This window comes from Amphibalanus amphitrite, unplaced genomic scaffold, assembly GCF_019059575.1.
Source record: "Amphibalanus amphitrite isolate SeventyFive unplaced genomic scaffold, NRLGWU_Aamphi_draft 000001F_arrow, whole genome shotgun sequence".
NCBI lineage: Eukaryota > Metazoa > Arthropoda > Thecostraca > Balanomorpha > Balanidae > Amphibalanus > Amphibalanus amphitrite.
In genome coordinates this window covers 2,063,192-2,087,038 of record NW_024881499.1, presented here as the reverse complement: position 1 = coordinate 2,087,038, position 23,847 = coordinate 2,063,192, and the positions used below count along the sequence as shown (strand labels likewise).

General features: G+C 47.8%; 2 protein-coding genes across 3 annotated transcripts; both read left to right on the top strand.

Annotated features, from left to right (window-relative positions):
- Positions 1 to 14,125: 14,125 nt before the first annotated feature.
- LOC122391537 (glutamate receptor 2-like) lies at positions 14,126 to 15,802 on the top strand. Its single transcript, XM_043385606.1, has one exon. The coding sequence runs from the start codon at positions 14,126 to 14,128 to the stop codon at positions 15,800 to 15,802; it is 1,677 nt and encodes a 558-aa protein (XP_043241541.1).
- Positions 15,803 to 18,442: 2,640 nt separating this feature from the next.
- LOC122388263 lies at positions 18,443 to 21,211 on the top strand. 2 transcript variants are annotated; one of them, XM_043379216.1, is made up of 4 exons: positions 18,443 to 18,724; positions 19,910 to 20,039; positions 20,339 to 20,625; positions 20,820 to 21,211. In XM_043379216.1, exons 1-4 carry the CDS (start codon positions 18,690 to 18,692, stop codon positions 20,998 to 21,000), a joined length of 633 nt encoding a protein of 210 aa, XP_043235151.1. In that variant the 5' UTR covers positions 18,443 to 18,689; the 3' UTR covers positions 21,001 to 21,211. The 2 variants fall into 2 exon arrangements, with proteins under 2 accessions (XP_043235151.1, XP_043235235.1); XM_043379300.1 differs by having other exon boundaries at positions 18,561 to 18,579.
- The last annotated feature ends 2,636 nt before the right edge of the window (positions 21,212 to 23,847 follow it).

The following is a 23,847-nucleotide window of genomic DNA, read 5'->3' as shown; positions in this document are numbered from 1 at the left end:
GTGCCAGTTGGCTTGCACTGGTGCAAAGTTCTGTGACTTTTTTTGTCTGGACACAAAACGAAACGTCATGTCAGCGCATAGCTGCTGACGAAACGTTCATCGCAAACAGACTGGAAAAAGTGAAGGCATTTTATGATGAGCGCATCGTGCCTGAAATGATAGATCTCCGCAAAGCACGACACATGCCGCTCCGTGAGCGGTCAAGGTATAGGGAGCCCAAGGGCAAAGACGTGAAGAATAAAAAACATACAGGATGAGGCGACTAGCCCTGCCACACATCTAACAAGCTGAAACTTTTTTTTTTGTCACTCATCCCATCATGGCAAAAAGGGTAAAAAAGGGAGCGACTCACAACAGTGAATGAGACTTCGATGTAACATATCATTGGCTCAGATGTCGACCACGCATCAGCTAAGGTAATTTCAGCAATCGTGTCAAAACTGAAGCATTCGCTCAGCATCATGCCGATCTCATTTTGTGCTCCTTGATCTGTGTCAGTTTCGTGTCATGTACGAATGCAATATGCCAATGATGTCATGGATGCAATATTATGTGCCGGTTATACTGGTATGTTTTCATTGGCTTCGCCTCTGCACTGTGTCAGCAGAGCAGACGCCATACTGGGGATTGATGTGCAGTGGCGGATCTACGTTGGGGCAAAATGGGCAATTGCCCCCCCTAAACGGAAAACCTCTGGGCAAACATATCTTTTTGCCCCCCCTAAAAAAACTACAACTTGAATACTAAAAATATTGTGTTTGAAAAGAAAATGTGAAATAAATGGAGGACTAGAAGGTTGTCATATTCGTGATATTAAGTTGTGAGCTGATAAAAAGTCCTCCGCCCCATGAATGTCAGTCCATCATCCATCAGCAGTGCTACTACTGCTACTGCTACCAAAAAAAAAAATAACGCGATTTATTGAAACCTTGAACCAAGTAAACAAACCGTCAACAGCAGACCGCCAGACGCCAGTGGGGTCAGGGGTCACCACAACTGGTGAGCGGTTGGACAGTGGTGGGTTTGCATGGGTATATAAGAAGTGTTTGCATAATATTTTATTGCTAGATAGCATGGGTGTAGGTCGTAGGAGCTGAAAAAATATTGGTGGGTCTAAATATCCATTAGTACCTAGCATTTCCACTGAACGATATGGTTGAGCTACTGCCGCTGTGTCACTCAGTGATGGCCAGAAAGAACGGTGTACTGCGTGCCTTTGAGAACAAGTGCGAGATAGGTTTCTGAGAGGAATAACGTAAAGAAGATTACCAATCGCGGCTTTTTCATGAGCCATACCGTTATCTAAAGGCCGTGTTACACTGCCGAATTTTGGCCACGACCCTGTCGCCGAATCACGTCGTGTAGGAAATCGGCGAACAGTTTACCGACAGAGGCGAACAGTTCGCCGACAGAGCCCGATTTGCAGAAAACGGGTGGGGGGCCCCCCTAATCGTGCGCGGGTCGAAGCTGATCCATGATTCGGCGAACATCGCGAATGAATGGCGAATCTGTTGCGAATAGTCGGCGATACCTTGGCAACAAGTCGACGCACGCAGCGACATGTCGGCGGCGACTCGGCGACTGTTTGGCGATCATGTTCGTTTATTATAAATTCGGCGAACGGCCACGAAATTTTCATTTTTCATGAAATACCGGGTGTTCACTAAAAATTGAGACAAAGTTTAGCAGGCTGTATCTTCGGTAAAAATGTACCGATTTAAACAAACGAGGCATTGTTGTAATGCACATTGCATCTGCTGCAAGCCGTAGAGCGTCAACAGATTTGCCTGATCCCTGTAGGTCATTTTTGGACATTTCCTTGGAAGTGTTGTCACAAGCTCTGGCACCAGTGGACCGTGAATTTGGCCAATTCATGGCGGTAATGAGCGGCCAGTTGATATTTTGTATCAAATTTAAAGACACCAATATACGTAATAGCCTTCGGCAAATCACATTAGATACTCATTTGTTAATTTCAGTCGTGGCAAATGGCTTATCGGGCCTTGTTTCAATCATGCAATTTTTACATCGGCCGGAGCCCCCAAGGCGCCCCTTGATTAGTGTGCTGGCGCGAGGTCGGACCAGAAGATCACCTTCTGGTTACATATGTTGTTCTGCATGAACCTCTAGTGCTAAATAATACACTTGACTCAGAAAGTATCATATTGTAAAGGACCGGCCTGGAGGAATAAAGTCGAACTGATGATATGCTCTGAAATAACACACGTACCACGGCATCCAGCGTTAGCTAGGATGCTAAATGGACGTTAGCTCTAGTGTATCATTGATAACATCACTACAGAACACTCCATTGTCTAGTAAATTGTCGCCCTTTGACAAAAACATGATTTTTCTTCCTTAAATAGATCGGTCGTTTTCTGCAATTTGTGGCGCTTTCTTGACCTTTGTTTATTTACTTCTCTTGCCTTATGTTGTTCCCAGTCGCTTCGAGAAATCATTTACGCCGGTTGTAACTCATCCTAGCCTCAGGTGTGATATATGTTCTTCGCTTAGGCACAGTTAATACCTTACTGATCGGCAGCATTGCATCGTGAGGTGCCAAAAAGCCCCTCCACGTGCATTTTCGGGGCCCCGACCTTTCCTTTCGTCAGTATCTTCACATTTGCACCACTTCAGATTTTCTGACTCCCACACCCACTAGAACTTTCGTCCCACCATACGGTATGTAACTAATTTCGACATTTTAAGCTTTCATTAGGTATTTGTACGTGCCAGACTCTCCCATTGACGTACTATTTTGGGAAAGCGTGCCAATTGGCTTTCGGTGGGCCTTATTTAAAACGACCTCCAACGCGACTGTTTTCATTACACCCATGAAATTTTATGTTCGGTATGATACAAAAATGTCCCTTTTATCTCCATGCTAAGTTGCATCGTAATAGCTTGCTTCACTTTTGATGTGCAGTCATTCAAAGTTTGTGTCAATTTTTAGTGAACACCCTATATTCGTGGCGGTCGTGACGAACCGCAAAAGTCGCGCGGTGGACACCGACTGGTCTGCGAAATGCCAAGACCGTGGAAGAAAGATCCCGAATCGGTCCGCGACATAGGATTACTTGCATATTCGTGCACACTCGTGTACCAAAATTCGGCAGTGTAAAGGCCGTGTAACGGGACAAACACAGAAGGGCTCAGTCAGAGCTTTTGGTTTGCGAGGTGTTCGAGAAGCTCAGTATGTTGTGGGAACTTAACGCTGTTCAGTGTGATTCCGTTGGCTGTTGCGCTGTGGTCCTATGTAGTCTGTAGAAGCATCGTTTATCTCCTCTCGAAAGTAACACTTATTGTATAATTTTGCTAGCTCGCGAAGTTTAGTCCCAAAGTTAAGGAATGTTCATTGTAATTGCATCAATAAATGCAGGACCGAAAACAAATGCGCTGTTCGTCTATTTCTTGTTGGGATTCTTAATCGACTGATCTCATTTTCTATTACCGGAAACAACTGTTAATCCGTTTAACTACGTGGCAACCCTGACTGCGTATAGTATCGCAGGTACGTACGCTGATGTGGCCTTTGGTCGTACTCGTGGGCATTTACACATGAACCTGCTGCTGCCACCCTTATCGGTCTCCGGATACAGAAGCCCTTGAGAACCGGCGCGGGCGGACCTTTCGGACGAGGTCTTGCCGAGGTGATGCGGGAGGTAGAGGACGGACCGTCCATAGCGCCGGTGAGCTATTCTCTAACTATCTCCCGGAGTCAGGGTGGCTGCAATTTTTTTGCGCTGCCCTGGCTTGGCCGGACTGACAAAAATGTAAAAAATAAAAAAAATAGTAATTCCCGAAATCCGAGGAGAAAAATAGGGGTAGCTCGTTTTTTTTTTGTTCCTAAGACTGGACATTTGAAATTCTCGCCGACTTGCCTGGCGGCGCAATGTTTGCCCCCCCTAAACTCAAATCCTAGATCCGCCACTGTTGATGTGTGATGCATCGCTGATAAATAACTACTGATGCACTGTTTTATTACTTTCCGTGAGTATTACAATACATAGTAGTACTGGTTGTTCCTTCTTGGTCTTGAGCTTCACCATGTGGTTGCTATATACCGATACCACATTATTTGCCGACGTCTTGTGAATTGTGATCGCTATACAAATGCAGCTTCAGAGTAGGTACTATGCGATTGTAACATCGACACCTTTTTTTAAACCCCACATCTGTTCTCCGGTGAATTTCCGGGAAGCACGAAAGATCTCTTTTTAGAAGTGTCCAATCGTCCGATCCTGATCAAATTTGTGTGTTCGTAAGCTTGCTCTGGCATTGCTTGATCTGCCAAGACAGACAAACTTGAGAAAAATCGAGTGACTGTACCTTTTTGAAGGTTTCTAAACAACTTGTCTGAACTTCACGGGAGAACAAATGTGGGGTTAAAAAAAATGTCGATATTACTGACGTATAGACAGACTGGCCACAATCAAATTCAAGCATGCCATCACAGTTCACATGCAATACCCATGTTTATTTAGGGGAGAAGGTAAAGTATAGGCGCCAAGGTTGGTAGTTGGTAACCTGTGTATCGATATACTACTTACATAAAATCCACTAATCTCATTCAATCCACCCACCATCCGTATTTTCCTCCGACAACCCCGAGTTCGCTTCTGTTCCGGCAGAGTTTCACGGCCACCGGCACACGCGGGAACCCCAGACCGTAAATCACCGTGTGTTGACAGTCCCTCCCCGCCGGTCGGCGCGACTCGCGGGTTTTATTACATGGGGGAACGGCAGGGACCGAGGCGGAGACCCATACGACATCTAGCGGCACTCCCTTGAACCAACAAAACCGTCAAAAAGTGGATATGAATCGGGCTTAATTCCAGTCACAGTTCAGATATTTCTGAAAAGTAAACTTCATTTTCGTGTGAAGAAATGTTCTGTGCACATTTCTATGTAGCCAGTTTTTTGTTTTATGCCTCACACAAAAATTGAAAGATGAGAAAAGTTTTACTTGCATTTTATGCAACATTGCAAAAAGAAAATGGAAAATCGGAGTACATAGAATTGTTGTCAACTTTGAGGAGATGCGGGTGCCATTCATTTTTTGCGCCTAGTTTGAATGACGTTTAATGAATTTCGGCTCAAACTTTTCAGTTTTCCCACCTTTATCGTGCAATATCAACGTGAATATTGCACGGAATCAAACAACTTGTCCAAAGTAGGCTTTGTATACCCACAGAGCAGGTACATGCCAAATTTGAGGCTAATATCTCAATCGGTTTTCAAGATATTGCGGTTTTTCACCTCCCATTGACTTAACATTAACATCGCACCCTTAAGATACTCTAATGCGAATATTCCGTGTTCAGGCAAGTTCCGGCAGCCAAACTAGGCGTTGTCTTGTGCAGGAGAAAGTGGCGAATTCGATAGGATATGTTTCGGAGTGGAAAAGTGTGGAAAACATTGTTGATTTCCTACATTTATCTAGAATACCATTCCTTCAATATGGTGTCTATAAGGGTTTTTTGTAAATGACATTTTTGTGACCTTAGTAGGGTTGTGGCATACTTTCTGTTTGCCATTCCATTCCTAATATAGGTGCCTTTCAGAAGATATGCAACTTTAAGAACTCGCAAGAATAAAACCAACAGGACAGGACAATGAAATTGAGCCATACTTTCGGTCCTTACTGAGCCCATTGAGTAATCACGCATGAGTGTGAACTTTGGGCGCATTTTTCCTAGTCTTGCTGTGGACATACAGATAAAACAATGCCATATATGAAAAATTCAGACATTTCTTAGCCCCACTGACACATAAAATAAACAAAAACCCAAAAAAGATTTTTTTGAATTAATAGGCGCTAGATCGGAAAAATCCCCACTGTGCGGTGGTCCCACCGCCGCTGACGATAAACTAAAACAAGTGATACCCGGCTGCAATTGCACAGTCCCGTGATTACACATTCGGTTGTTATGTAAAAGACGGGGTTATTTCATCGCAAAAGAATTCATCTTAATTTGATAAACCCGCAGATAGTGATAATGTTACAATTTTACATATCAAACTCAGAACTCTGCCCTCGATGGCAGCGTCCGGCGGCCGACCTCCGCCCGAAGGCGGTGGTAACGTCCAGGCAGCGGAGGCGGCCCGGAGCAGCCCGCCGGCCGGGCGGGGGCGGGGGCGGAGGCTGCCTGCCGGGCGGGCGGGGGCGGCCCGGAGCTGCCGGCCGCCCGGGCGGCGAGCCTCCCTCCCTGCCGTCGGCGTCGGGTCGGTGGTCCGACCGTCGGCGACTCGGCGAGATCGATACACCGGCCGTGGGGCCGCGCTCCCTTCTTGGCTGCCCGCGGGCCGTGATCCGATACAGAGGATAACCAGTTTGGTAGCGTTAGGTGCATTGTACCCTATCTTACACTGGAAAGCACAACACTAGAGAACACGACTCAAAATTGGAGGACGACCCGTTCCATTTAATTTGTAAGCCTGTGAGATGCTAATTTAACCCTATTCCTGGCGGGCTCCGCCGGGACAAGAAACTGGCGGGGGGGCCGATTCGGCCCCCCCCCCTGAGATCTCGAGAACGAAGCAAGATAGCGACAAGCGGTAAACGGCATCGGATACGCATGGACAAGGTCTACAATTTTTACTAAGGTCATTTTCAGGTCAGGTCAAAGATGACGTCACAGGGGTCGAAAAAGTCAAAATGGCGGCGCTAGATATGGAGAGAGTTTTTCTCGAATAACTTTCGAATTAGTCAAGATAGGAACAAACTAAGGGCATCATCGTGATCCTCTCGTCAATCCGCATCGAATGATATGTATGTTGACCTCGAAAGGTCAAGGTCAAAGGTTGACGTCAGGTCACGTGACCTCGAGGTCATCATGTACATCATTCGATGCGTCTTGACGAGCTGAACACAATGAGACCATCCACGCGTCTGTATCTTGTTCCTGTACGGAGTTATTGGCCAAAAACCTTTGGTGACCTTTGATGACGTCACATGACCTCACAGCTGCCCAACAGCAAAACAGACCTCAAGGTAGTGAAGGTTGATCGTATATGAAGTCATGTATGGTATATGGGGCCATTCCGACCCGTTTTAGTGGTAAAAACAGGGAGTTGATTTTTCCCCCATTGACTTATAATGGGGAGGTCGCGAAACTGACCTGACCTTAGGTCACCGATATCAAAATTCCGAGATATACAAATTGCACATACTGGTACCCTAACTAAAGCCTGAAGAGAAGAAATTGATCGGTCAAAAACTCTAGCTCTGGCGTGATTGCAAACTTTTCTGAGGTAGGGTCACCAAACCGCCTCTGGTGACCTGACCTGAGGTCAGATCAACTCAAAATTTTCAGACATATTGCGTAGAAGCCTTTTAGGAAAATTCAGAAAATTTGAGCTTCCTAGCTCAACGCGTTTGGGAGAAATAACCAAAAAACCTCAGGGGGGGGGGCTCCTGAGGCCCCCCCCCCCCCCAGGAATAGGGTTAACCCGGACCCTGTTGGAATATTCATTATTCAGCCGTATAGGTATAGACGCTATGCTCCAGGGACGTATGGCTGTCTAACTCCACGCCCTCCTGTCTAACCTCCGAACCAGCGGCAATGGGTCGCAGAAGCAGAAAAAAAACGTCAATGGAAATCTATCAACAAGAAAAATCTTTGGAGCACACACATTTTGCCAGAGTAGGCCACAAGTCGGCCAAGGCCAGGTCAGGGGAAGATTCATGTTTTTTCATCACTGACTTTGGAGCCCAGTTGGTGAAAAATGGACTGAGATCGATAACCCAAAACGAGGCCTCAGCCTACCAAGACAAGGTGCATTACATGCAATGTCATGCAAAGGTTAGGTCAGGTCAGTCCACCAAAGACGAACTAATTGATTGTTATGTGTGCGAAACATGTTTTAACTCCCAAGTATTCCTTTTTAAATTATGGGCGTCGTGGCGTTACTAGAATTTGAATAGGTAACCTCTTTTCATGAATATGAATGACTTTCATGAAATGACTCTTTTCCGAGAGTCATTTGAGATAGAGCCGCTCCCTACGCCCGCGACGGGTATGCGCGATTCCAATCTTGAGGCGCAGTGGGTGGCCGTGCGCGTGGGAAAATGTCGACGTCTACTTATCGGGTCCTTCTATCGAGCCCCAAGAAACACCAGCCAACAACTGACAGCTGATCTGGACGATCTGGAGGCACAGCTGCAGCATCTGATCGCCGCGCAGCCCGGACTGACGGTGATAATCGGTGGTGACTTCAACTGCTGCCTCCTCAAGACCGCGAACAACTGCTGCAGTCCAGGGAACCGTCTGCGCTCACTCCTCTGTCAGCACGGACTGTAGATATGTAATACCACTGAGCCTACCTACCGTCCCGCCGGCAGTCTCCTGGATATTATGGCCACAAACCGGAGCGATCTCGTCACTCGAGCCGGCGTCACCAGATGCCACTACGGATCGCCACATGACTATACCCGCCTGGCTCTCCGCCTCACCGAAGACAGGGTCCGAGCCGGACCCGTCGTCCGGCGAAGGTGTTTAGCGAACGTAGACAAAGGACAGTTCAACCGACAGCTGTTGAACGTCAACTGGGCGTCCGTCTACACCGCCGCCGGACCTGAGGAGAAGTGGACCGCCTTCATCAACATCTTCAAACCACTTCTCGACTTGACGGCGCCCGAGAGACGCGTCGTTCTCCGGCCGGAGGGGGCGCCACCTGTCTCCCGTGATACCCGCCACCTACTTACACAGCGACGAACTGCACTCTCTGCTGGCCGCCACCAGGAGTACAAAGAGCTGAATCGGCTGTCACGCGCGGCCATTCGAGCTGACTGTCGGAGAGACCTGCAGGAAAAACTGCACAGGAGCGGTCCCGGCAACATGTGGAGAGTTCTCCGGCCCATCATCGGTTCCAAGAAGTCCTCGTCAGGCATCAGCCGTATAACCGCTGACACACTGAACGAGTACTACACGTCGGTGGCTCGAGACCTAGCCTCCACCTTGGCCCTGTTTCACCGGTGATAGCAGCAAGCTGCTATCACGTTTCGCGAGCTGACGTCATGTTGTGACGCCATACTGTTGACGTAATGGGTAGTTCCGGCGCACGATTGCCGCGACCTTGGCGGCGGCATTAAGTGACGTATGAGCCTAAAAGTAAGAGTTTACGCATTCATGATAGTATATATATTTTTGATATATATTTTTTCAATATGATGTATTTAAAAGGAGTTGGTTTTAGGAAAAATTTGGACATTAACTTCGAACATTTAGCTGATGACGTAAAACAATATTGCGGCAATCGTGCGCCAGAATTGCCCCTTACGTCAGCAGTATGACGTCATCACATTACGTCAGCTCGCGCAATTTGATAGCAGCGTGCTGCTATCACCGGTGAAACAGGGCCCTTACCTGCCCCGTCGAAGTCGGTCCCCATCAGACTGCCGAGGGTTACGTCTGGAGCCCTGAGAATTCAGCCCGTCAGCATGGAGACGCTGTGGACGATAGTACAGGGTATGAAGCCATCTACCTTCGCCGGTGACGACGGCATCAGCGTCAGGATGATGCAGGACTTCTTCCCCGGCCTCGGTCACATCATACATGATGCTGTAAACGCCAGCCTCGAGACCGGCCAAGTACCCAGCGCATGGAAACGTGCAATCATCACACCAATTCCGAAGGGGAAGCAGGCACCATCTGATCCGTCGGGCACGCGCCCAATCTCGCTGCTACCGGCCATCATGAAAGTGACCGAGAGAGCGGCCCAACTTCAGCTCACATCATACATGGAGTCACATCACCTACTGAGCGAGGCGCAGCACGGATACAGAAGGCAGCATTCGTGTGAAACAGCTCTTCACGTGGTGACAGACGACATACTCGGAGCGATGGACAGAAGTGAAATCACTCTGTGGGCTATGGTAGACCTGTCAAAGTGTTTCGATATGGTACCGCACGATAAGCTATTAGAAAAGCTGTCTCTGTACGGAATAGACACTTTTTGGATCAAACATTATCTGGAAGGACATACCCAACAAGTACAACTTACAAATAGTGCTCTTGGATCCGTATCTCGATCGTCTATCAGGGAGAATTCGGTTGGCGTTTACCAGGGCGGATCGATGAGTTGCGTTCTCTGGTGCATATTTGCCAATGACCTGTGCCTGCACGTTCCAGACTCAGTGCGCATAGTTCAGTTTGCTGATGATACACAGATATGGACTAGTGGAAAGAGACGCGACCTACCTGCCCTGGTCAGTCGGATCGAAACTGCTCTGCAGTGTTTGTTTGACTGGTTCTGTCACCATGGAATGAAAGTGAACGCTGCAAAAACTGAGTTAATGGTATTTGGGAGTAGACAATTACTTGCTCTTACTCCTGATGTGTCTGTGAAATTTAATGCATCGACCATTCGAGCTACCAAAGAGGTGCGAAATCTAGGCGTCATTTTTGATCGAAACTTGTCTTTTCAGTCTCACGTCAGCCTGATCGTTCACAAATGCATAGGAATGCTGCTCGCCTTAAACAATGCAAAACATGTCCTGCCTCGCGGCACGATCAAGTATCTGATCGACGCGTTGGTGATGTCAGCGATGCGGTACTGTCTGTCGGTGTTCGGCGTATGTGTTCAGACGGAGAAGCGTCGGCTACAAAAGCTGGTAAACTTTGCCGCGCGAGTGCTGAGTGGGCGACGCAAACATCAGCGCGTTGCTGACGTCATTTGTCATGTCAGATGGCTCACTGCTGAGCAGCTTATTCAGTACCACAGGATTATGTCCGTACATCGACTTGTGACACACCGTGTGCCAGCGGTGCTTGCTGAAACCATTGGTCCCCCAGCGAGCCGGCTGCATCAGCACGACACTCGAGATGCCGACAGCTTGTCACTGCCGAGCATACATACGGAGGCGGGGCGGAATCGGCTGTGCTATAGCGCCGTGCAGGGCTATAACAGCGTGCGCAGAACGCAGGGCACTGTGAACAGGGCAGCCGTGAAAAGACACCTGAGGTCCGAGCGGTCGGCGTCCGGTAACTGAATAATTTTAGATGTTCCTATGTAACTGGTGCTCTTTATCTTCTTTTAGTTCATTTTAACCTTTTAACCCTGTTTACGTAGCTGCGTGTGAATGTTTACTCATGTCTTATTTTGTGACGTGCGGAAGTGAAAAGCCACACTTTTGAGTGGACCTTTTGTGAATAAATATCTATATCTATATCTTCTATATCTATAATAACACTTTTAAACGATTCATCTAAAACTTGAAATGTGGGTGCAGAGGCCTTACTTCGCTTACATTTTTTCCTTTTTTCTTCAATAAAGTCAAAATTTGGATTTTGCAGCGATTTTCCTCTTTATTTTTTATTTTTTTTTGTTGGAATCCAAAATTGTCAAAAACAGACATGTGAATACAAGGCAAAATTACGTATATTGTTTTTGTAACGTCTTAATTGTATGGTGGAATCGAGTACTCAATTTATTTGAGTTTCTGATAAGCGTGGCAGTGCATAAAGAATGCATGCTTGACTTTGTCTATACGTCCTCGATCAGAACCGTTTCATGAGCCATTCGGCCCCCGATAGAGCTGGAGCTTTTGCGGAACAACGAGCGGGCTGCCCGCGAAGAGAGGAAGCTGATGATATTTCTCTGAAAGGAACAGTGACCTTGCTTAGCGCCATCCGCACTTGTTTACAAGAGGCACAAGTTGCACGTTATTATAATAGCTGTTTTCACGCCGGGCTATCTGACAGTGGCGAATGCACCTAATTTGACCAAATTTGCACCAGCCACCAAATCTCTTTTACAATAAATATCTTCGTATCATGAATTTATTTCAGTGTTTATATCGAAAATATTGTCTGATAATTTGAAAAATGAGGTGTATAAGCATCTGTGTAGCCCAAACTGATAACTGTTAGGAAACACACTAAACCTAATTTGACCAAATCTGCACCTGATCTGCACCAAATGTGTACCAGATGTCCGTCGTAAAAAACGACTATTATGCTCTGCCGCTCTGCCGTCTCTTGTAACCTCGCCCACGGCGGCTGAGCCCGATGCCTCGTCGTCTCATGGCCAGACAGTCGAGCGCACTGGCGGGGATTCACTCTCCTGACGACTCTTCCGACTGCTACGAAACCATGTAAGTACCATGGTACGATCAACGATGCCTATTGTTAATCTATAGAAATGATATACCTAGGCCGTGGCTCAGAAGCAGAGCAAGGTAATTCTGTTATTATGCATTAGCCGGCCTGGGGACAAGTTCAGTAATTTAGTTACATCGTAATTGCAATTAAATGATATAAGATTCTCTCTTCGGTCTTTTAAGCTCTTTTCTGGAACTTAATTGGTCACTACCCCGGAACAATTTGGGTTGCAAAACGCCTTCTCCTCTTCATGTGTTCAAATTAAAGACCTTCATATCCTCATCTAACTATGGCCTCGATTGACTTGGGTCTCAGATGCATTCGGTCATTACTTTAAAAGAAATTCGTACGCAGCTGCATTCACGTTTTCGTACGTTCGGTTCAATCAGCTAGCAGCGTCTTTCGCCTCGCTGTTTCAGGACGAGGGCTGCGCCACCCCGGGCACAGCGGCAGCATCTGGAACTACTCGGCGCACGATGAGAATCAATGTCTGCTCGGACGAAAGGTCGTCGCCGACATTCGAACGGCGAATTGGACAGCAGTCTTTCAAAATCTTAGGTTGAATCGTGTCAACGGTTTAGAAAAATCCACAAAAACTTCCATTTCATTGCAAACTTGTTTGCGGGCTAACCCTTGGCCGTGCGCATGTCACTTCCCCTACCATAGGAAACCTATTTATAATACACTGTGAGGAAACCATGAGGAAACCAATCGCCAGGGGTCGCACTTAACTTAAGATCGCACTTAACCACCGCGTCGGCTGGCCGGCCGCGTTGTGGAAACGTGTTTGACCGGTGGCCGGGCATGGGTTAAATTACGCAGTAACGACTTACTAATAAGGAAGTGAAATCGGAGGTTTCTATTGACTCTGTACTCGTGGTCAACCCTAACGCTGCACCGGGTCAGTTGTAACATTACAAATAAAGGCACATTACAATACGACATATGTGTCCAGTCTAATCACAGTTTAGGAAAGCCGAAAATCCTCTCCGCTCGTCCTCTTAAAAGGCTAATAAATGTTGGCAGAGCAGAATCATCGTGCACCTGATTACGATTTAAATTTGTAGCATGTTACCATTGTCCCCGATTTTATTGCTACTTTTGACCTCGCATCACTTTTTTCGGGAATATATAAAGGAAACGATTTGTCAGCAGAGACTGGCAATGCCGTGAAATGATGTCCAAACACACGTTTTACTCTTTTAGGTAAAAACAAACTTTTGGCATCGAAGTTTGAGATGATTATAACATCGAAGGTAAAAAGCTACAAAATACCCTGAAAATGCAAATCCACCCTTAGCTGAGCTGTTCCGAAACTTTCTGCACCCCAGCCTTGTGAGGACAGGCGGTAGCTCACAGGACATTACGATGGTGCATTGCGTAGTGCCGCTCCTGAAATCCATGGGTGGCTTTGAGACTATGTAGAGCCGCCATGTACTTTTGTCCCGTGTAATAATAGACCTCAGTCTACTCTAGCTTCCAATACCATCTTTCTGGATCGACCAGTGACTAGTGAGCATATGTCTACAACTTACATAGCTTGTAAGGACTGAATGCATGCCTACGTTATGTTATGTCACGTATGCATGCACAATGTCTGTGCACACGAACGTTCAAGTGGGTATGTGCTCCCAAAACAGCTACATCACAATCATTTGGCATTGTCTACATTTTAGGAGCTCAAACAAGCGCTGACATCTGTCAGGTCGTACTGAATGATCTCCATAATGCACACATCCTGCTCTTTGACAACTGGCACCCCGCACGTTCTCGGGGCATGGTAACAGCGCTGTCAACGCCGTAACAATGCGAGCAAAAGCCTAATGGGATTGCTAGTTTGTGTGGCTCGATAGGCGACTTGCGGGTTTGGCGCAGTAAGACACCACAAGGATATTGTGTAGTGACACAAAAGGCAATTATCTGCAGCATTTCTGTGCGGCCCGGCCCGGAGCCTCAGTGGCGCTCCGGGCCTTCTCAGAGTCGGGTTTACCGTGTGGTTCCAAACGATCGCGAATGCGCCCATGGAGGAGCCTACTAGCTCTCTGGTCTCGGTTGGCCGAGGCTGGCCGCGTGATCTCTTGGAGCGAGAGGTCCGCGTCGCAACGCTGCACGATCCGCCGCACTTGTTTGTCGAGCGGCGCGCCGACGGCTCCTTCAGTCACGGCGGTTTTCTGTTCGAGCTGTGGACGATCCTGGCGGCGCGGCTCGGCCTGCGGTACCGTTTCGTTCCGATGGTGAACGGCTCCTTCGGCTCGCTCACCACCAACGGCACCTGGGCGGGCCTGGTGGGCGAGCTGGCCTACGGGCGCGCCGACCTGGCGCTCACCTGGCTGTTCCGCAGCGGCGACCGCTTGGAGGTGATCGACTTTGTCAGCAGCGCGCCCATCGACTCGTTCCAGACGGGTCTGTTCGTGCGCCGCGGCGCGCCGGGCGCGGCCGGGCTGTCGCTCAGCGCGCTGACGCGGCCGCTGGGCGCCGACGTCTGGTGGACGCTGCTGGCCGCGATCGTGGCGCTGTCGGCGGCGCTGCGGCTGACGCTGGTGGTCTCCAGCCGGTCGGCCGAGCAGCGTCGGACGGTCTCAGAGCTCGGCTGGGGCTCCTGTCTGCTGGCCAGCTACATGGCGATGGTGGGCCAGGGCTGGGCGCGCACGCCCCGCTCGCTGGCCGGCCGCGCCATCACCGTCTGCTGCTGGACGCTGGGCCTGCTGGTCTACAGCAGCTACACGGCCACGCTGGTCTCCCACCTGGCCAGCCCGACCAGCCGAGCGCCCATCAGCAGTCTGAGCGAGTTCTTCGCACAGCCCGGCTGGAGGCTGGCTACCCGGCCCGGCACCAGCGCGGAAAACCATTGGAAAACCAGCAGCAGCCACAATGAACGACAACTCTACCATCTCATACATGATGGTGAATATATACGGATAAAGGATGAAGGAAATGAAAAGAGTTATTTGTTACAGCCTAAAGTAATGATTTCTTGCGACCAGAAGTCTTTGCATCGTATGTTTGGTCAGCACGCTTGCGAGTTCCAGATGCTGTCGCCAGACACAATGCTCAATAAAGGAAGTGGTTATCTACCGATCGCGAAAGGACAAATTGACCTGAAGGAGGGCATAGAGGCTGAGCTACAAAAGATGAACGAGGCAGGAATACTGGGACGGCTGCGGAACAAATGGGTGGAGATCGACACCAAGGTGTGCGTGCCGTCTCAGCAGTACCGGCCGCTGAGTTTCGCCAACACGCTGGCGGTGTTGGCCATCGTTCCGCTGGCGGTGCTGGTCAGCAGCTGTCTGCTGGCCGTCGAGACGGTCGTCGGACGAGCGCAGCTGTGGAGCCGGTGGCGGCTGCCCCTGCTGTGGAGAGTCTCCGCTTGCACCGCTCCCAGCCGTCAGCTCAGCGCCGCGGAGGGAGCGCCGGTCACGGGCGAGCTGCTGGGCCAGCGCTCAGAGCTGACAGACCAGCGCTCAGAGCTGCTGGACCAGCACTCGGAGCTGCTGCCGTACCAGCACTCGGAGCTGCCCGACCAGCGCTCGGAGCTGCCGGACCAGCTGCCCAAACAGCACTCGGAGCTGCCGGACCAGCGCTCGGAGCTGCGCCGGAGGCGGCGCTGGCTCAGCGAGCTGCGCGCACAGCTGGCTGAAATGAGCGGCGGCGAGAGACAGCGACTGCGCGCCGCCATCGATGCCACCTTCGACGACTGAGCCGTTAGCATAATAAGGCTAGCACAAGCACATGCATAGGCTATAGACTAGCACAATCTGCATAAGGCTGCTAAGTGAGGCGACTGCTTCCAAGGGTATGGTAGTTTGGGAGCAATGATATTTTCTTCTGGTTTATATTTTTACGGTTGTTTGAGTATGTCAGAGATAGAGGGCTGAATTGTGTCCTACCTGACCATTGGCGGGATCTAATGCACATGCACCGTTTTCCAAAAGAGGTCCAAATCGCTACGCTCTCGGTAGGTACTGGGAAATATTTCACAGAAAGATGCAGCTATCAGAAATAAGCAGGCTCCCAGGTACATACATTGCACCATACATGTATCAATTTCTTGCACAGGTCACTTGAGATCAAGTCGGCCGTTTGACATCATAATTATAACTATAGTAGGCTAGTATAACTATAGTAGGAGAAACACGGAAATTACTTATTTGGCGCTGGATGTTTTACGAGCTCTGTTGTCACAGCCAATAACAAATTTGATGTTTTGCTCTAATATGTTCTTTGTTACAATATGAACTACGCTTTGGGTCATGAAAACTTCCCGCCAATTATTTGAGTCAGCGATTCGGAAAAGGCGCCATTAGTAGTTAGTGCTACCATGTCAGTATACCGATTATTAGTTATTGTCATTATTTTATCATTATTTTTATTATTATATTCATTATTATTGTTATTATTATTATTATTATTATTATTATTATTATTATTATTATTATTATTATTATTATTATTATTATTATTATTATTATTATTATTATTATTATTATTATTATTATTATTATTATTATTATTACCAGTAAAACGCCTTTTGGGCGAAGAACGAGCGAGCGAGATAGTGAGCCCTGCACGTGCGGAAGGGCGAGAGGGTGCTTCCAACAGGCTTGCGCAAAGCACCCTTCTAACCGGTCGCTAGCGGTGTGCCAAATTTGAACGCAATCGACCCAGCCGTTCCTGAGATCTGGAAGCGGCATCCTGCACGTGCGCACGTGCAAACGGGGTCCAAAATGACTTTTGCACGGCACCCTACTAAATGGTTCCCAACCGTGTACCAAATTTGAGCGCAATCGGCCCAGCCGTTCTCGAGATCTGGAAACGCCCCCTGCACGTGCGCACGTGCAGTAGCACCCTAACCGCAACACATGGGAATGCATTGCCTGGTGGATGCCTACCTGATTTAGGGCCTTGCCTACCTGTATGCCAAGTTTCAGCGAAATCGCCCCAGTAATTACCGAGTTACTGAAATGGGAACAAATTTGGCACCTCTCATTGTTGTATTTTGCACGTGCACTGGGGGTGACCCACATGCATCGAGAGTATCCTTTTTTAGGTAGAAGGGATGCTGCTACTCTACAAAAATTACCGCAAGTCAATCGCCCAAACGGCTGCTGAGATATGAGCCTCTCAAAATCACTACTTTTGCAAAACAGCTTGAACACCCTTGACTTTTCACGTGGCACGTGCCACGATGGTCACTGAGATGTATCAAAAGTAGTCAATTACGGGGTAGAAGGGATGGGGCTACCCAACAAAAAAGACCGCAGGCCAATCGGTCCAGCGGTTGCTGAGATATAAGCCTCTCAAAAGCGTTACAGGCCGGGCCGGGCCGGGCCGGGCCGGGCCGGGCTGCTCATACTGAGATTTTTCCATTATATTGAAAAGACTCACTTCGCTCGCTGCGCTCGCTCGCTCGTAATTATTATTATTATTATTACTATTATTATTACTATTATTATTATTGTTATTATTATTATTGTTATTATCATCATTATTATCATTATTAGCATTATAAACATTATTAGATTACATTGTTAGTATATTCAGTACAGTATATCTAGGTATATTTGTCGATTACGTGTGAAATTTGTCATATCACAAAATGTTTGTGATGGAGCAAGACAATCTAAGATCAACGTTTACTTTAATTTTGTTGATGCTTTTTGCTTTTTGTGACTATTGTCGACAGATGGTTGAAGCCGAAGGCAACACCTTCAAGGCGTTATGAAATACTATTTACAAAAAAAATGTATTAGAAGTAATGTTACGCTAGCTGTATCGCATGTATTTACATAATAGATATATAGATGTATAAGGATGAGAGAAAAATACACGGACATATGGATAGCTATGAGTTTCTGCAAACAGAATAAGTTGGACTGTTTTATAAATTTCAGCTGTCCTTCGCCGAAAACAATTGGTAATGCCGAACCACCGAGTATCACTAGCGATTAGATGCTCATACTAACCTCGCACTATCGTCCAGTCTCAGGCAAGTCAGTATGACGTGTCTTTGGGCTAGTCGTCTCAGCTGAGAAAAGACGTGCAGCGGTGGCTCTCGGGAGCACCCACGCCAGTCAGTGTCCACTGTGTCCACTGTCCGTGACGCCGCTCCTGGCGGTGCCACCGACAGCCGAGGCGGCGCTCCAGATCCATCCACTCCTGCCACTGACGTCTCCTCTCTGCTCCTGAGCTCCTGACTGTGACTCTTATTGAGCTGGAGACAGCCCCGATGTGAAGTGACTCACTGCTGCTCCATCCGTAAAACAATATCTCAAGTGAGATATCTGGCGAACTTTGTCACGAGCAACGATGAAGCAAACACCCCACGAAAATCAAACCCTGAAAATCAGCTGAGAAATTTGAAGCCACAACGTGTCACAGGTGCTCCTAGAAGAAGCAGCCATGCCTTTTTCTTGACATCCATTATCACCTGGCAAAAGCTGAGAGTTTACTGAAAATTAGGTGTCCTTCAATAATGGTAACTTTTTCTATATTTCATCCATTTATCGCATATCAGATAATTGAATATTCCTGAGATGCGCTAAACTTCAAGACAAATCGTACGATGCAACATTAGACATCAATGAAATGTTCCGGTGTTGTTGCAACGTGACGGGTCTGCAGTAAGTGATAACCGAGCTGGACGGCGGCCTCGGCGCGGCGACTTGCAAAACATGCAGTACCAATGGCATGCTTAGATGACCATATATGTTTCGAGGATGTTTACCTATACCATTAATGGATGTGAAAGAAAAAATTATTAAATTGCTGCATTTTAATTTAGGGTTTGCATCGACGATAAATTGAGTATTTCTTTAACCCTCGCCCGCACATGGGGGGGGGGGGGGTTGCCCCCCCAGGTAGTCTTTCTGCTCTGCACTCAACATTTTTAGAGCTAGAAGGCTGATTTTTCGTATAGCTGCTCCTCTATCCTTTCTTGATGTCCACTGAAAATTTCAAGTTTCTGTGATTTTTGGTTTCGGAGATATGACCTTGTTTTTCAGGTCATGTCATGACCCAAATGGCCAATTCTCAACATCTTGCGCTGGCTATGGGCCTTGTGAGCTTTTGACACCTTGATTTCGGCCTTTTTTGCCAGTCTTACCTCCCAACTATCATGGAACATGTTGTTCGACGATGTACAGATGTCAAGGTCAAGGTCAAGGTCAACCTAGGTCATCTAAGATAATTGCGTTTTAGGTAAGCGGAAATTACTTTTTGTCAAGTTTTTTGACTAAATTTTTGGTAACAGCTTCTCAGATTATGATTTCATGTAATATGGACACAAAAACAATCGGTGCACACATAAGTATGCACACAGACACACACAGACATACAAACACATATTATTGACCTTGACCTAACTTGACCTGACATGACCTCAGCAGCAAAAATCTGGTCGGGTAGTGTGACAAAGAGGTTCTAGCTGGCTTGGCACCAGAAAACAGCATCGTCATCGGTATATGGTAAGCAGCGCACTTGATATCCAACGTTGACCCAAAATAGCAACATTTTTTAGTTTGACCTGACCTGGAAGGTCAATGACTGACCTGAGAAGGTAAAACTGGGTATCATTGGATTCGTCTCTTCCCAAAGAATCTTTTTGGTCTTTACCGCTAAGCTCTATCTCCAACAGGAACGAAATGGCGCGGGGGGGGGCATGTGCGTTCTAGGATGGGAAAATGGCATGTGCGGGCGAGGGTTAAGCTCATTGTTTTTTATGACGTTCACGCTGTGAACTACATTCGTAATTTCTGATGCCATCTTATCCGGCTTATGAACGTATCGTGGCTGTGTCATTCTGTCAGACGACTTTTAACGAGACTCCATGGCACGGTGAAGACTAACGCACTCGTGGATCGACTCACACCCAAACTGCGAAAGGACATCCTCAAGAATGGATTGGATCCAATGAGCCTTCCGGAGCTGGATACAGAGGTAACCAGTCATTCCGCTACCCCTCGACCCAAACCCTGCTTCGTGCCTGTAAAGTAGCGACTTCTATGGATGTTTTTTTTTTTGCTGTGTCCGGGTTCTGTGAGGTTTTACGCGAAGTTTAATTATCTTATTACAGTCCAACTTTTTGTCACATCATTCTCAAAACCATACGTCCATATAACTCTGGACCTCCCCATACCGTGCGCCAATTCTCTCCGCCGAATCTGTCTCCTCACCCGTTCCCGTACAGGTGCTGGGTAACGTCGTGGCGCTGTCCTATCCCCTCTCCTCCCGTACAGGTGCTGGGTAACATCGTGGCGCTGTCGGAGGGCTCTCTGGAGGGCCTGTCGACCATCCACCGGAGCGGCGACTCGCACCTGAGTACCGGCGAGACCGAGTGGGTGTCGGTCCAGGCCGGGCTGAGCTTCTCGCGCCTCTCGGCCAGCTACGAGATCGGCGTGGAGCCGGCCGGTGCCGAGCTCTCGGTCCTGATCGAGCTGTGCGACACAGAGGCGCGCTTCCAGCTCAGCATCTCGGCCAAGACGCTCAAGGCCAGACTGGACAGATTTGAAATCACCGACATGGGGTGAGTAGATCGGAGCCGGAGAACGATTACAGATAATTCAGTTTTCAGAAATGGACCTAAGCGTGCTCAGTCGGCTGAAATAGTGACTAAGCCGTGATGACTGATGTCTGTGAGTTTTCTGCCTTGTTATTTTGAATTTGATGTTGTCTAAATCCACTTAAGCATTGTTGACACGCACCTCAAATATGTTTCAGAGATGTGACTGTCGACACCAAGGACTTCTCTCTTGGCTTCCTTCTGGATCCACTTATAAACAGCATTATAAAGCTTCTTAAAACGAAAATCGCCGCCGTCATCTCAAAAGCTCTTTTTAATACCATGAGAGAGGCACTTGGTGACATGGATCTTAACGCCACCATAAAAAGTATTGATTAGTTTCTGTAAAATGAAATTTGCATTTGCTAGGATCTACTTATAATTATTTTTGGGGAATAATAGTCATATAAAAAGGACAGCCGGTATTTATTTAGAAAAGACCTTTACTTTGTCCAAAATGTTATCCCGATGGAACAATTACTGACATTGGATCGCATCTCGCGGACTGACTGCCTCAAGCTTTCATCAATAAATGAGCGGCCACCGAAAACTTGTTCTTATTGCTGGCACAGCCATTGCTTGAAGCGCGCACGTTTACAAGGCTCACGAGTAAAACTGATACGTTTGATGAACAGAGGCGACAGTGGTGTGTCCAACCTCCATGCACCTGTATGAGAAGAAGCGGTATGTATGTAGAAGTTAGAGCCCCAGCCGAGCCGGTGTTGCGTGCCCGATGACCCGAAGCCGCCCACGGAGGACCGGGCCCGGGGCCGGGCCGATCGATATACAGCTGATCGGCCGCACCAGTCGCCGTCAGCCGAGGACTCTATCGCGAAACGAGCACCACTTCCAGTAACGAGAGGGCATAACGGAGCGACAGCACGGGATGTCCGGTCGCCCCCGCCCTCCGCCCTCCCTCCCCGCCCGCGGCGGCATCCTCCCGGCGCCACCTCCTCCCAGCACCGGCACGGCGCTGTCCCTCCTCTGGAGGATCCTCCCCCGCCAGCCGTCCCGGGGAGGAGTATCCTCCCCCGGCGCTATCCCGTCCCCAGTGCCAGCCCATCTCCAGCGCCATCCCGTCACCGGCGCCAACCCATCTCCAGCGCCATCCCTTCCCGGCGCCACTCCCGGCGCTCCCTCCCCCGGCGCCATCCCGTCACCGGCGCTATTCCGTCCCCAGTGCCATCCCGTCACCCGCGGCGCCAGGCTCGGTCCGTACGCGGGCCCGTGTGGTCAGTGCGGTGACCTTTGGGGCATTCCAAGATAGATCGACCAAAAAAACTTAAAATTTACACCCGCATATTTTATTTTTTGCTTAAAATTGGTCTAATGGGTTGTGATGGGCGGGGAACCCAGCTGTGGCAAGGATTTTTTTCTTCGAACAACAGTTTCCGAGATATAGCCTCGGGCAGTTCCTGGAGGTCACGCTGCAACCCTATGTTTGGCGGCTTATATCTAACTCAGAAACTATTGGTTTTCTATGGTAAAAACTTAATATGATTCAACTCGCAATCAACCAACAAACGTTTTGGCTATCTCGGATTTTCGAATTTTGAAAATTTTGATCACGTGACATCTTGACCTTTTTTCGAAGAGTGACCTTGATATTTTCCCAACTGAAAGTCGCAGTTTTGTCTGATGACGATTAAAGCCTTATCAATTGTCACTCATATGCGATAATAAAAAAGTGGCTTTCGGCCTGCGTTGACCTCAGGTCAGGTCATTTTTATGACCTTCCCATTATTACGAGCGGGAGCGACAGCGAGATCTCGAGAACAAAGCAAGATAGCGACAAGCGGTAAACGGCACAGGATACACATGGATAAGGTCTACAATTTTTACTCAGGTTATTTTCAGGTCAGGTCAAAGATGACGTCACAGGGGTAAATAGAAAGTCTAAATGGCGGCACTACATATATATGAAGTTTTTCTCGAATAACTTTCGAAGTATCCCAGCTAGGAACAAACTAATAGCACCATCGTGATCCTCTCGTCGATCCGCATCGAAACATGCGTATGTTGACCTCGAAAGGTCAAGGTCAAAAGTTGACCTTAGGTCACGTGACCTTAAGGTCATCATATATATCATTCGATGGGCCTTGACGAGCTGAACACAATGAGCCTATCCGCGAGGCCGTATCTCAAACCTGTAAGGAGTTATTAGCAAAGAACATTTGGTGACCTTTAATGACGTCACATGATCCAAGAGCAACGTCACAGTTGACCAAGAGCAAAAAAGGTCTCAAGGTAGTCAAAGTTAGTCGCATATGGAGTCACTCATGGTATATTAGGCAATTCCGACGCGTTTTAGTGTAAAAATAAGGGAGCTGATTTTTCCCCAATTGACTTATAATGGGATGGTCAAGAAATTGACCTGACCTCAAGTCATCGGTATCGAAATTCAAAACGAACTGGCGCTAGGCGAAAGCAAACGGATTGGTGCCTATTCTACGTCTCTTTCTTTATTAGATCAAAAGGTACAGCCAAAACTATTTTGACTTCCTTTTTACCCCTGTGACGTCATCTTTGACCTGACCTGAAAATAACCTCAGTAAAAATTGTAGACCTTATCCGTGTGAATCCTGTATCGTTTGCCACTTGTCGCTATCTTGCTTTAGTCTCGAGATCTCGCTGTCGCTCCCGCTCGTAATAATGGACAGGTCATAAAAATGACCTGATCTCAGGTCAATGCAGGCCGAAAGCCACTTTTTTATTGTCGCATATGAATGACAATTGATAAGGCTTTAATCGTCATCAGACAAAATTGCGACTTTCAGTTGGGAAAATATCAAGGTCACTCTTCGAAAAAAGATCAAGATGTCACGTGATCAAAATTTTCAAAAATCGAGAATCCGAGATAGCTAAAACGTTCGCTGGTTGATTGCAAGTTGAATCATATAAAGTTTTTACCATTGAAAACCAATAGTTTCTGAGTTATAAGCCGCCAAACATAGGGTTGAAGCATGACCTCCAAGAATTGCCTGAGGCAATATCTCGGAAACCGGTGTTCGCAGAAAAAAATCCTTGGCACAGCTGGCTTCCCCGCCCATAACAACCCATTAGACCAATTTTAAGCAAAAAATAAAATATGAGGGTGTACGGCTTTGGTCGATCTATCGTGGAATGCCCCAGTTGGTAGTGTACTAAGGAGCATGTGTTTGTGTTTGTTTTGTGTTTTGTTGGGTT

Excerpts from the sequence above, each read along its gene's own strand:
- LOC122391537 (XM_043385606.1), top strand. The coding sequence starts at position 14,126 with ATGGAGGAGCCTACTAGCTCTCTGGTCTCGGTTGGCCGAGGCTGGCCG.
- LOC122388263 (XM_043379216.1), top strand. The coding sequence starts at position 18,690 with ATGTTCCGGTGTTGTTGCAACGTGACGGGTCTGCA. Across the intron at positions 20,040-20,338 it reads TTCCGGAGCTGGATACAGAG|GTGCTGGGTAACATCGTGGC; the intron begins GTAACCAGTCAT and ends CCTCCCGTACAG. Across the intron at positions 20,626-20,819 it reads TTTGAAATCACCGACATGGG|AGATGTGACTGTCGACACCA; the intron begins GTGAGTAGATCG and ends AATATGTTTCAG.